We start from the raw sequence: 12,487 nt of genomic DNA, 5'->3' as shown, positions 1-12,487 counted from the left end.
ACTCATTCACATGCTAGGTAGAAAGAGTAATTTTGTGAAAACCCAGAGACCAAATATTCTAAGCCAGGTAAGTGTGCCGGGTGCTCAGAAATTCTAAAAATTTATGACTGTGCAGAGACAGGGAGTGCCTAAGGGAAAGTGGAAAAATCTCTCCACCCAACTAGAAGTGGAATGACAGAGAAAATCAGATAGAAAAGCAAGGCAGGAAAAGCGCACCGTTCCCTGGGACCTTCTGACATGCTTTAGTGTCAACTTTTTGAGAGACATGGCGACTCACAGAGGCTGACCCAAAGTGAGGGACTAAACCTTTGTGACCCCGGATGGGGTCTAGTTACAGAGGACAACCAGCTTTATCAAAATTAATGCCCTTTATCAAACAAAGAACCCAGAGGAGTGCAGGATGATGTGGTCTGATAGAACCCCTAGAAGTAACTTCCAAGACCAGGGAGCCGGAGTCCTGGAGAAGACAGTGACCAGACGACGCCTCGAATGCACTCCTGTCACGGAGCAAGGAGGGGGGTGGCCCCTCGGCGCTGTCTGCCCACACTCAGTGCTGCCTCCTGTTGTTGTGGGTGAACCGCAAGTGCTGCTGGAGGACTGAACACCTACCTCGCCCCTGGTGTGTCGGCTCCACCCCACCGGCCTACTCAAGGGGATCACTCCCTTCCCCCTTTCCGGCTTCCCCTCCAGTTCACTCACTCCACCGGCATCCACACACGCTGGGCTAGCTCCTTTAACAAAACCTCTCCTTGACCCCACGTCCCCTCTTCTCCCCTTGACGGTAAAAACCTCTGGAAGAATGATCTGTACTCATTCTTTCAACCCCCTCTCCTGTTTTCTCTTGAACCCGCTCCAGTTACGCTTTTTTCAGCACCACTCAACGAAAACGCTCTGCTCACCAAGACCCTGCGGGGGCAGAGGCATGGCTGACATCTCCTCCCACATAGTGAGCTCCCTTACTGGAACATTCCTGACTTGTCAGCCCCTCACAGACTCCCAGGAGAGAGAGGATGGTCCTGTGAGTTTGGAAGGAGGCCCTGGGCAGGGACGGCTGCCACCTCCCCCGTCTCCGAGAACCTCAGCTGCCTCGGGGCCACATGGTATTCCACTGTGCTTCTGTACTTCTGCTGCTCGGCATGGGCCCCACAGCAGCAGCAGCAGCGACGTCACTTGGGAGTATATGAGACACAGGCTCTCCGGCCTGACCCTAGGCCTCCTCAGCCAGAACCTCTATTTCACAGACACCCCCCCCCCCCCCCCGGTGAGTCTGCTGCACAATCGAGTTCGGGGAGCACTGCTTCTAACCCTCTAGTTCTGAGGTCCAGTGTCAGGAAATCCATTTACCCACCGACACAAGCCCCATTCGCCGATCACATCTTTCACAGTAAATACAGGTGGTATTTTGATCTGCCATCTTGCCTTACTCTTTCCTTGGTTGGCTCTGAATTTGGGAAAAAGTGATGGTGTTCACTGGCTCCCTCAAACTTCCCACACCTCCCTGTTGTCGCTGCTCAGCACTTATTCTAACCTATCAGCTGCACCGCACGGCTGCCACTTCCTCCATCTTCAAATACGTCATTAGCTGGGCTGCCCAGTCTCACCCCCTCTCCACAGGCTACTCGCCCTCGCTGGACTGTCCTCTCCCCCTGACCCCTACAGTTGCAGTGCTCCTAGACACAAGCCCTGGTTCTCTCCAGCTACACTCGCTTGCCAGGTCTACTCACCTGTCACCTCCACGCCAACAACTCCCAAATATACGTCTCCAGCCCCAACCTCTCCCTCTGAATTCAACTAGCATATCCAATTGCCTCACTGACTACACATTCAGATGGAAGTGTTGATATCTGGAAGTGAACAGGACCAAAATCAAGTTCTTAACTCAGTACTAGTCTGTAAGTGTTCTCTTACCCTCTTTACCTTAGGGCACTGCCGCGCTGTCCCTTCTGCTCAGGCACACATCCTTTGAGTTACCCTTCTCCTTTCTCTCCGGCTCCGCATGCAGTTCTTCAGCTTCAGAGTTCTTCAGCTCTAATTTAAACACACCCTACATCTGACCACCTCTCCCTGCCGCTGCTGCTCCCACCCAGTCCAAGCTGCCATCTTCTTCCCTGGAATATTAGGGTGACAGTGTCCTAATTTGTCTTCCTTCTTCCACTTGTCCCCGCTCCTCTCCCAGCTATTTTCCATTCTACAATCGGAATGGTCTTTTAAAACACACATGCAGTTGCCCTGGTCGGGCAGCTCAGAGGGTTAGAGTGTTGTCCCGACACACCAAGGTTGTAGGTTTGATCTCTGGTCAGAGCACATATAAGAATCAACTGTAAATAAGGGGACAACCAAATCAATGTTTCTCTCTCTCTCCCCTCCTTCCTCAGTCTCTCTAAAATCAATAAAAAACAAATACACGCAGCCATACACCACCTAACAACGGTTAGGTCAATGACAAATCGCATATACAGCATAGGTATGCCACGCAGCCTAGGTGTGTAGTAGACTACGCCATGGGTTTGCGTATGTACACCCTACGATGTTCGCAGTGATGATATGGCTAACGGTGCATTTCACAGACCCATCCCCACAGTGAAGCAATGCATGACTATAAGATCATGTGACTCATCTTCTTGAAACCCTTCACTGGCTTCCCACTTCTCTCTAATGAAATGAGAGTTACCTGAGCCCTGGCCCTTTTCTGATGTCTCCTTGCTATTTTTGAAACCTACAGAGAATGCTGTTGCCTTAAGGGTTTGAATTCTCTGCTTGGAGAACTCTTTGCCAGGGAATTGGCATGGCTCACCCATTCCTTCATTCCACAGTCTGTGCAAATGTCATCTTCCGGGAGGGGTCTTCCCAGACCACACGAAGGATGCCTCCTTCCCACCCCTTCTAACCCTGTATTAAGCTTTCTTTGCGATATATACCACTTAACGTAAACTTGTGTACTGAATGTCCTCCCCACTGGAATGGGAGGGCCACAGAGCAGGGACAGCAGCCAGACAGCACGGGGACAGGTAGGTACTTGGGTGTGTGTTGAGCACATCATTGCTTTTTGCCCGAGTGCTGCTTCTCCCTCCCTTCGTGTTTTTCTCCAAACACCCAGGACAGTGGTCACTGTGCATGCTCTGCTTACAATGGGAACTTGTTAAGTTAAGCTGCTACGGTGAAATTTTCAGCCCCCCACCCAATCCCACCACCATTACAGACTCATTGGTAGGTGTATAAAGAGAGGCATGGGGAGGGGTGGGGGGGAGGGTGTGGAGACAAATCTTTTACTTAAAATACCCACTGCCACACTCGGGAGGAAGGTACTTTCAAAGAACCAGCACCTCATTAGCCTTCCTGGTTACACAGTAACTGGTGTTCAGAATGACCAGAAAGGAACATGCAGGCCAGAGCACCGTCTCTTCACGAATCACGAAAAACCTCTGCGTAGCTACCGTTCAAAAGGTGAAGAACAAATGCGCTGAGAGCCTTCTGGTGCACTGGTTGTACCTTTATTATTCGACCTCGTTCACTAATAGTTCCGTGATGCAAGGTTGCCATACACAGTTAGATAATGTCTGCATTGCACGTCTAGGGCTATACAGCAAAAGAACCAGAATTAGTACAAATACAAGAACTATATTTACATTCTGTATACCCAAGCTCCAAACATCAGATAATATTTACATAATAAAACATGGAAATGAAAACCTGAAATAATGTACATTGTTGCTAATGTGCTCAACTCCTTCACCGGGGAGAGATCAGTTTGCGAAGTCTTGGTTCAGAAAGGCCACTTATGTTCATGGGTTTTGCTGCAGTGCACAGGGTGGCGACGCGAGACCTGAAATCTCAACGGACAAGTACATGAGAGCCACGAAATCTAAGACGCTGCCTTCAGCGTGAGAAGGGTGATCGAGTCCTCAAGTGAACTGATGCCAGATTACGCAGCTTGAAAAAAAGGTAACTCGAAGACATGAAAACAACACAGGACAGCCAGGGTTTGGCGAGAGACCAAGCTCAGCTCAGACTTCCCATCTGAGCATAGCCGTTTGGCTGTGAGTTTTTAACATGAAATCTGTATCAACTCTAATTTCTTCCTTCAAATGATTAGAGGCTTTCCTAAGATTTTTATGGGGTTCAAATACAAATTTCATAAATGGCCTTTTGAACAGCAAAAGCAGATAATCTCTCAGCTGATACTTCAATTCTAAGGAAACACAAATCAATACATTCCTACCTCACACAGTAATGGTTTGGCCACACACTCGGCTGAATCATCGTTGGCTACGGTGGACAGCTGCATGCAGTACACACGAGTTAGAGTCCTATTGAAAATACATTCAGCATTCCTTCTGAGAGCAGCAGCAGAATTAGAATTCTTTTTAAGGAGCAGGTTAACAGTCACATTTTAAAAAGGGAACCAAAAGGAAAAATGAAGGACCCAAGTCAGACAGACAGACAAGCCCCGATGCCGCCCCGCAGAACCCGAGTGGAACACACAGCACGAGGGGTGCTGCACGCTAGGCCGTCCGCTCTTTTCCAGTCCAATGTGCAATTAATTACAGCTGTATAAATATACAAATACCTTACAAAGTTAAATATCCCTGCAAATTAGAGAACAAGCAGCAGGCCACGAAGTCTTTGCTTTGAAATATGTGCCAGGTGAAGTCGTCATCTTTTTAGATCCCAAAAGACCTTTCACAATGATTTAATTTATTCCTTCATTTTAAAAGAGCTGAAAAAATCCATCAAAAATATGAGCAGCTCTCTAAGTTCTACAGAGCTGAAGGAGAAAAAATATTATACATATTGATAAAATCATAGTGGTTTCCTGGTTGGGAAAAATCATTTTCCCTTGCCATCATCCTGTTTTAACAATGTACTGCAATTTAGGTGCCCTCCCGGCTGCAGCGGCAGCCTCCTGAACTCCTGGCTGTGTGCAGGGGCTGGCTGACCCCGCACAGCCCGGCCTGAGAGCTGGCTGACCCCCAGGCAGGCACAGGCAGGAGGGTGTGACCACTGGTCTGGTGCGGGCTGTGAGGCCGTATTTTGCTTTGGCAGGAGACAGGAGGATGGGGAAGGAGGAGAGCAGATGATTGCTTTTAACTAGTACTCATTTCTCCTTAATTTGTGTAAGAGTTTTCTTACTGCCTTTTTTTTTGCTTGTTGAAAGAAGTATTTTAGGAAGAAAATTTAAAAACCTTCAAAAAGGTGGTTTTCTTAAAACGTTAAGTTCATTCCTAAACTTCCCTGACACTATGGCTTCAGCCAAAGCCTCATCAATAGTTCCTGTCATAAACCGTCTCTCAGAGCTTCAAAGTGGGGATGAACCTGTCCGGAAAGGGGAAATCAACTCTGAAACTGCTCCAACTCAAATGTGAAGACGGGCCCTTTGAGAAAGAGGGGTACCAAAAGAGGCTGTCTGTACCTGTCAGCCACAGCGGCAGAGGCCCCCCGGCTGGGAGAAGGCACACCTGTCAGGAAGCCCTGCTCTCTCACGAAGCGGTCTGACTCGCGGAAGGTTACAAACAGCCCAGTGCAGCCTGTTCCAAGAGCTGACACCTCCAACGCAAAGACCCTCCGAGACAGTGTTGAGTCAGAAGAAGAAACAAGCCATTTCAGCATAACCCACGGTTTTCCTGTCCCACAGCCTCCCCATCTTTTGTCACACAGACATGGGTCCTTGCACCAAACTTTGAATCAGCAGCAGCATCCATGATTTAATTCTAACAGGAACCTTCAAATTTCATTTCCCTGAAATTAGATTTAATTCCAGTCCAGGAAGCTGTCTCTAAGCACGGACAGATCCTAGATTTGCGTATACACCACAAGAGTATATTGTGTCTATTAGACAATGCAGAAACCTCTAAGTCCATTAAAATATCACTTAGAAAACAAGTAACATTACTGTTAGTGACCTATGTTCAAGGAGAAGAAAGTTAAAATAATCTACTAGAGTTTTTATTCCCCACTTTTCAGGTAAGGTCACCATTTCTATCCTTTCTTTTATTAAACTCTCCCTGCCTCGCTTTCCCCCTCTTTGCAAGGCGATTACAATGCGTACTGATGGGAACCCTGTTCTGCGATGAGCCCAGCCAGGACATCGGAAAGAAGCAAGGGTCTGGTGACAACGAGCCTGCCCAGCAACTCCCCTGCAGAGCACATAGCCCTTGCCCTCTGCTGTCTGAAGCAAAGCCACCCAGTTCCCCAGCACCTGAGAGCCAGCAACCTTAAGGCTTAGGACCCTCAGTCTCCAGAGTGGGAACAAGCAGATACTGTCTTGAATGCCCGAGGGATGGTCAAACAGAGGTCTGAGCAGGGGAGGTAAAGGATGGTAAGAACATCCCACGTCGACTAACTGGCAAAACAACTTAAGTAACTCGGAGGCCTTTTCTTCTCTTCCTGTAAAATTTGCTGGCAGCTGAAAGAAAAAAAGCATCTTCCACGCTGGCTTGTGGAAGCAGCTGTCCCTGTCCTATCAGGGGAGACTATCAGCTTCCTCCTTTCTCCCCTGGCAAAGTTTCCACACCCGACAGAGAACCAAGGAGAGGCCTGATGGACGCAAGCAACAGAACACTGGGGCCAGGGCTCAGCTGGGCCCTGTTCTCTACCCCCCAGACGTGCTTTTGTTTTCATTTCGGTGGGGGGAGGCCATTGGTTTTAATCCAGGGATCCAGAAAGCAAAGCCTGCCATGTTTGCTTATTTGTGAGTATAAGGGGGACAGGCATCACTGGAAGTATTTTCAGTTTGACAAGGATTATTGCAAATAACCACTGGATTCAGAGGAGACTTCCAAGTTTATACTTGAAAGCTATATTCTTTGATCAAAGGCAGCTACAACAATCACAAGGTCATTACTCAGCATTACCACAATTAAAAGGACAATGGCCAAGTTCCTCATCAGAAAGTGAAACACTCCCCCTTGTGGGACATCTGTGTATGACACTGCACTGTTGGAATGTCTCCACACTGTTGCAATCATCACTAATGCCAAGAACAGAATGGAGACAGAGAGAAGAGGCTCCCTCCCGTGGAGGAGCACAATTCACCGGAATCCTGCCATGAGCCACAACAAGCACCCTACTGACCACCTGCATCCATGGCCCACCCCCGCATCCTACGCTCCTCTGAAACCTTGGCTCTTCCCTTCCAACAAGGCCAACAGCAGCCACTGTCTCAGGCCTGCGAAAGAGTCCTCTCCCCTTCTCTCCCCCACTAACTGAAGACTGTATAACCATCTCTAAATAAGCCCCAACTTCAGAAAATATACCTGTTCCATTGCTGAGTTCACTACAACCTTCTCCCTGAATGGAAAATGTAGGAACTAGTGGTGGGAAAAGGCAATAGAAGGGGAAAAGGTAAGTTTTTTCCTCTCAGGTTCTAAAAAGGCCAGATGTTTTCTCCCTTTGTCTCTAAGCCACCCAAGAAAAATTAAAGTGATATCACGAATACAGAAAAGGAGAAAAGTATTATGTTGTCTTAAAAAAAAGACCAAGATATCCAAAAACAGCAGTACAGACATCAGAGGTGGTCACAATGGGGACCTATTATACAAAAGGAAGCCAAAAATACCAAAAATAATTTGGAGATTCACTGGATTCCCCTCTGGGTTTTTTGTTAGTTTGTTTTGCTTTGTTTCCCCCCCTTTTGTTAGGCCACATGCTACTAACAGGATTCTCAGCACAGGAAAAAAGAAAGAGCACAGAGCAATGGATATGGGGAACGGGAGCTAGAAAAAGTGCTGGACAAGGAGGGAAAAGTAGTTAAGCCACAGGATTACATACAAGAGTAACCGTCAAGAATCACAAAGAGAAATGAGAGGTAACACTTTCTTTATATCTTGGAAGGCGAGTGAGGGCGCTCAGCAGAGTCTCTTAGTACTTCGGCTGGCTCGGGCATCTGCGGGAGAGCTTTGACCTATGGGTGACACGTGGAGAGGCAGGTTAGAAAACTGGATCCATATGTGTTGCCCTCATAGGTCTCTTCCTCCAGGGTTCCTTCCTTGGATTCATTCCTAAACTACACCAAGGGCCAGGTCTCTAGGCTCCCTGAAGAAACAGGCTGGGCTCTGATCTTCCCCATTAGCAGACCCTGGAACACAAGCCCTTCATAGGACCTGAGGCTGAATCATAGGGCCGAACATTGCCTGGCAGACCATTAAGGTCCTCACAATCTTCCCTTTACTCAGGCCCATAGACCCTGGCTGCAGAGCCCTTGAGAGCAAAGAGTCAAAGCAGGAGATCAACTGAGTGCGAATGTGACCAGTATCCTTTCCTGCTCAGGACACCAGCTGGTACCTTATGAGAAGCTGAGACCTCATCACCACCCTACAACCACTTACATTCCTGTCCTCCCTCTATTTTAAATCTGTTTGCAACAAGACTTCCTTCTCTGTTTATATTGGAAGCCCTTGGGACCAAAAGCCAAGGAGGGGAAGGAAACATAGGGATAGCTTCTTACCGTATTGTGCCAGCAAGGAGTGGATTAAAGGCATATAACCAGTCGTTCATGTCTTTGTCATTGAGGGCCTGCAAAAGGACTCCACGGTGCTTTGTGAGTACAGCAAAGGTGTTAGGTGTCTGAAAGAGACGCAGGTAGATGAGAAAGTTACAGAGGCTATGAGCAATGGAGGCCACCTGACATACTCATAGGGCATACAGCACTTTATATTGAAGGTTCAGATATGCAGGAAAGATGCTGTCCCACACAACGGAGTCCAGAACTCAAAAGGCGAGGGTGTGTGTGGCAATGGAGAGCCAAGAGAGGGCAGGACTGACCTTCACCATGGCCTGCTGGTCCTCACTGTACTCAACCTGCGCTGTGGACAGGTTAATGATGCCACGTTCCACTGGGTCTTTGTCACTGTTATACATGAAGACATAAGGGCGACGGACCACAACAAAATGTTTAGCCCAGTTGCTAGAAAATGGCTCCTTGAAATGCAGGTATCCTTTCTTAGACACCACTGAGCTAAAAAGGATAAAAAAAAAAACAATACAAGAAAGGTTATTTTCTCGCAAAAAGAAAGTAATCAGGACCTGAGGACCATCAAAATATGTCTCACCTAGGCCAAGTCCCTCATGTGAACAAAAGAGGCAAATGATCTATTTGGCCTAGAACTTTATCTGCCAAAGTAATACGGCAGAGGAAAACAAAGCGCCACAGGACATGCTCAGCTGGGCTGGGGCGCGTTACCAGATACAGCTGGAGCAGAAACCCAGCACAAGGCGTCCCCCTAGATCCACGTGCATTGTGCTGTAGCACAGACCTCATGGAGGAGCTGAAAGCACCTTCTTGCTGGATTGTTTTTATACCTGGCATCTCTGTGTGGTACTCACCCTGGTCTAATTTCTTCAATATCTGGAACAAGATTGAGAAATTCATTTTTTCCCGCTCGGGCCAAATAGGGTGTTTCCACGGTTGGAACGATCTGAAACTGTTCAAATTCTGGGCAGGGACTAGAGGCCCGGGAATTAGCTTCTGGGGTCCTTTAAAAGACAGAGGTTAGGGGTAACAAAAGCTTCAGTGAGGTCAAGGCATAACGTGTACAACCATCTCTTCAGGAGGAACAAGGCCTCTCCCTGACACCAGGGGCCCTGCAAACACCAGTGTCAGAGAGCTCAGCTGAGAAGACAAACTGGTGTCAGTAAGGTACAGTGGTACCTCAGTACTCGTCGTTAATTCGTTCTAGAACTCATGACGAGCACTGACCGACGAGTACTGAACAATGAAACTTTCTCTCGTGGGGCGGTGTTGTGACCCATGCAAGTTCTAGCAGTGCGACAGGTCCTGAGCAATCGCCAAGCACTAAGACATTTTTTTCTCATCAAAACGCGGTAGGTATAGGGTTTGACGAGTTCTGAAAACAGCAAGTACCGAAGTATGACTGTAATTCCAAATTCAACTTCAGAGGTTACAAAAAGAAACTAATCTCAGTGTGGTCCCCTGACCAGCAGCATCAGCTGCACCTGGAAACTACTCAAAAATTCAAATTCTCAGGCTCTAACCCAGATCTGCAGAACCAGAAACTCTGGGTGGGGTTCAGCCCTCGGGACTTTAACAAGGCTGTCAGGGGATGCACACTGACGTCTGGGAACCACTGCCGGAAGGGACCAGCAGAGAGAGCAGACCAACAGGAAGTTCCCGATGACCAGGAGGTGCAGTGCCACACATCACCCCGCACCAGTCCAGCACTGCTGGGGAGAAGTAATTCCTGTGCCCTGCTGTGTTCAACGCCTTACCAGTCCTCGAGATGGGGTGCGTCTTACAATCAGTAGTGTGTCATCTTTTAGTGGGAGTGCTTTTTCTTTCTTAGTGGCACACAGAATAATGTCTTACAGTCAGTGGCATCCTAGAATCAGTCCCATTACCTGGTTGTGGTATTTTCTCTAGCCACATTCAACTATGTGAGTGCTGGAACATTCAGAGAGACAGCTGGATGATAACTAGGCGGGCTCTGGCAGGTGAGCGTAAGGAATGGAGACAGGGCAAAGAAAGGAGTCTGATGGTGCACTGCAAAGAAGTGACTGTAGTGATAAACTCATGGAATACAGACTAAATTTGTCTCCATTATTCTTACCTACATATTTCATGTGTCATCAAAACGTTTTTTCCAAAGTAGTTTTGAAATAATTTTCCCTAAGACGGGGCTTCCTATATCTGGTATGACTGGGTAGCTGAGCAGGGTGGGAATGGAAGGACAATTGAGAGAACTGGAATGAGAAGAGGAGGCAATGACTTGGTGCAGAAAGTTAGAGGACGTAGAGTTAAAAGATGTTGGCAGCATTGCCCCAGTCACTGTGGTATCTAGAAAAGGCTCCTACACATTTCCAACTGCTGCCTAGCAGGATGCTGCTGCCCTCGGTTGAGAACCGCCGAGCTAGAGGAAGGCCGGTGTTTCCCTGGGTCCCTAGATTAGCTTCTCTCAGTGAAATCCGGTACCTACTTCTGATCCAGAGAGTTGCTCCTAGAGTCTACCAGAGAGGGGCAGGTGGAGGAGGGCGTGAGGGTCGCACTGCTGAAGCTGGACACCGAGGGATCCCGTCCAATTGGAGAGATATCAGACAACTGGAAGCAAACAGAACACAGCACGTGAGACACAGATGGAGAAAAACTCCCTCTGTAATAAGAAGCTTTGACAACTAGTGGCCTCACTTTCATTAATCTTCTGCTTCAGGTCATTCAAGAAAACAAGCCTTACGAATAAGTATTTTATGGCTCCAAGGAGGACATATGGAGGGTCCAGGGACATATGAAAAGATGCTCAGTATTGCTAGCCATCAGAGATGCAAATTAAAACCACAGTGACATACCACTTCACACAGGTCAGAATGGCCATCATTAACAAACTAAAGTGTTGGACAGGATGCGGAGAAAAGGGAACCCTAGTGCACTGTTGGTGGGATTGCAGACTGGTGCAACCACTATGGAAAACAGTATGGAATTTCCTCAGAAAAGTAAAAATGGGACCACCTTTTGACCCAGCAATTCCACTGCTAAGATTATATCCTAAGAACTCTGAAACACCAATCCAAAAGAACCTATGCACCCCAATGTTCATAGCAGCACAATTTACAATAGCCAAGTGCTAGAAGCAACCTAAGTGCCCATCAGTAAATGAATGGATCAAAAAACTATGGTACATTTACATGATGGAATTCTATGCAGCAGAGAGAAAGAAGGAGCTCCTACCCTTTGCGACAACATGGATGGAACTAGAGAGCATTATGCTAAGTGAAATAAGCCAGGTGGTGAAAGACAAATACCCTATGATCTCACCTTTAACTGGAACCTAATCGACAAAACAAGCAAGCAAGCAAAATATAACCAAAGACATTGAAATTAAGAACAAACTGACAGTAACCAGAGGGAAGAGGGGAGGGAATAATGGGGGGAAATGGGTGAAGGGTTTGCAGGAACAACTATAAAGGACACATGGACAAAAACAAGTGGGGGTGGAAACAGGGGAGGGAGGCGGGGATGACTGGGGTGGTAGGGAGGAGTTGGGGGGGAGAAAGGCAGAAAACTGTACTTGAACAACAATACAATTCAAAAGTACTTAATTAAAAAAAAAATAAGTATTTTATGGCCTGAGTGTCAGAATCAAGACACTTACAAGAGGCAAGGCTGGCTTTTTATACTGCCACTGCCCTCCTGCATTAATTAAGTGACCCGTCTACGTGGCCGAGCACCCAGACAGACAACATGCACTGTTCTAAGATGGGAGAGGCCCTGCCCCGCTGGAGCTTACATTCTCAGTGGAGAAGGCAGACAATAAACCAGTCAGCACACACATCAAGGAGGGTCAGGCAGTGATGAGGGCTACTGCAAACAATGAAGCAGGGGAGGAGTTTAGAAGGTTTAAGGGAGCTGTTGGCTTTACATCGAGCTGTTAAGGAGGCATCATTTGAACGGCAAAGGCGATACATAAAGGAGGCAATCATGGGAACATCTGAAAGAAGACTACTCTGGGCAAAGGCACAGCAAGGTTACAAAGACCCCCTA

General features: G+C 47.6%; 1 protein-coding gene across 7 annotated transcripts in view; it reads right to left on the bottom strand.

Annotated features, from left to right (window-relative positions):
* Positions 1–3,475: 3,475 nt before the first annotated feature.
* KIF1B (kinesin family member 1B) overlaps positions 3,476–12,487 on the bottom strand; it is a 139,003-nt gene continuing 129,991 nt past the window's right edge. For all 7 annotated transcript variants that reach the window (XM_053920162.2, XM_053920165.2, XM_053920163.2 and 4 more), the window contains 5 exons: positions 10,929–11,050; positions 9,322–9,471; positions 8,761–8,953; positions 8,444–8,562; positions 3,476–7,900 (listed from right to left, as the gene is read on the bottom strand). In XM_053920162.2, the coding sequence (XP_053776137.1) occupies positions 7,858–7,900; positions 8,444–8,562; positions 8,761–8,953; positions 9,322–9,471; positions 10,929–11,050 (627 nt within the window). In that variant the 3' untranslated portion in view covers positions 3,476–7,857. The remainder of the gene's footprint in view (positions 7,901–8,443; positions 8,563–8,760; positions 8,954–9,321; positions 9,472–10,928; positions 11,051–12,487) is intronic.

Source organism: Desmodus rotundus, chromosome 3 (assembly GCF_022682495.2).
Source record: "Desmodus rotundus isolate HL8 chromosome 3, HLdesRot8A.1, whole genome shotgun sequence".
In the NCBI taxonomy this organism is placed as follows: domain Eukaryota; kingdom Metazoa; phylum Chordata; class Mammalia; order Chiroptera; family Phyllostomidae; genus Desmodus; species Desmodus rotundus.
Note: the sequence above shows the minus strand (reverse complement) of the source record. Positions and strands in the feature narration are given on the sequence as shown.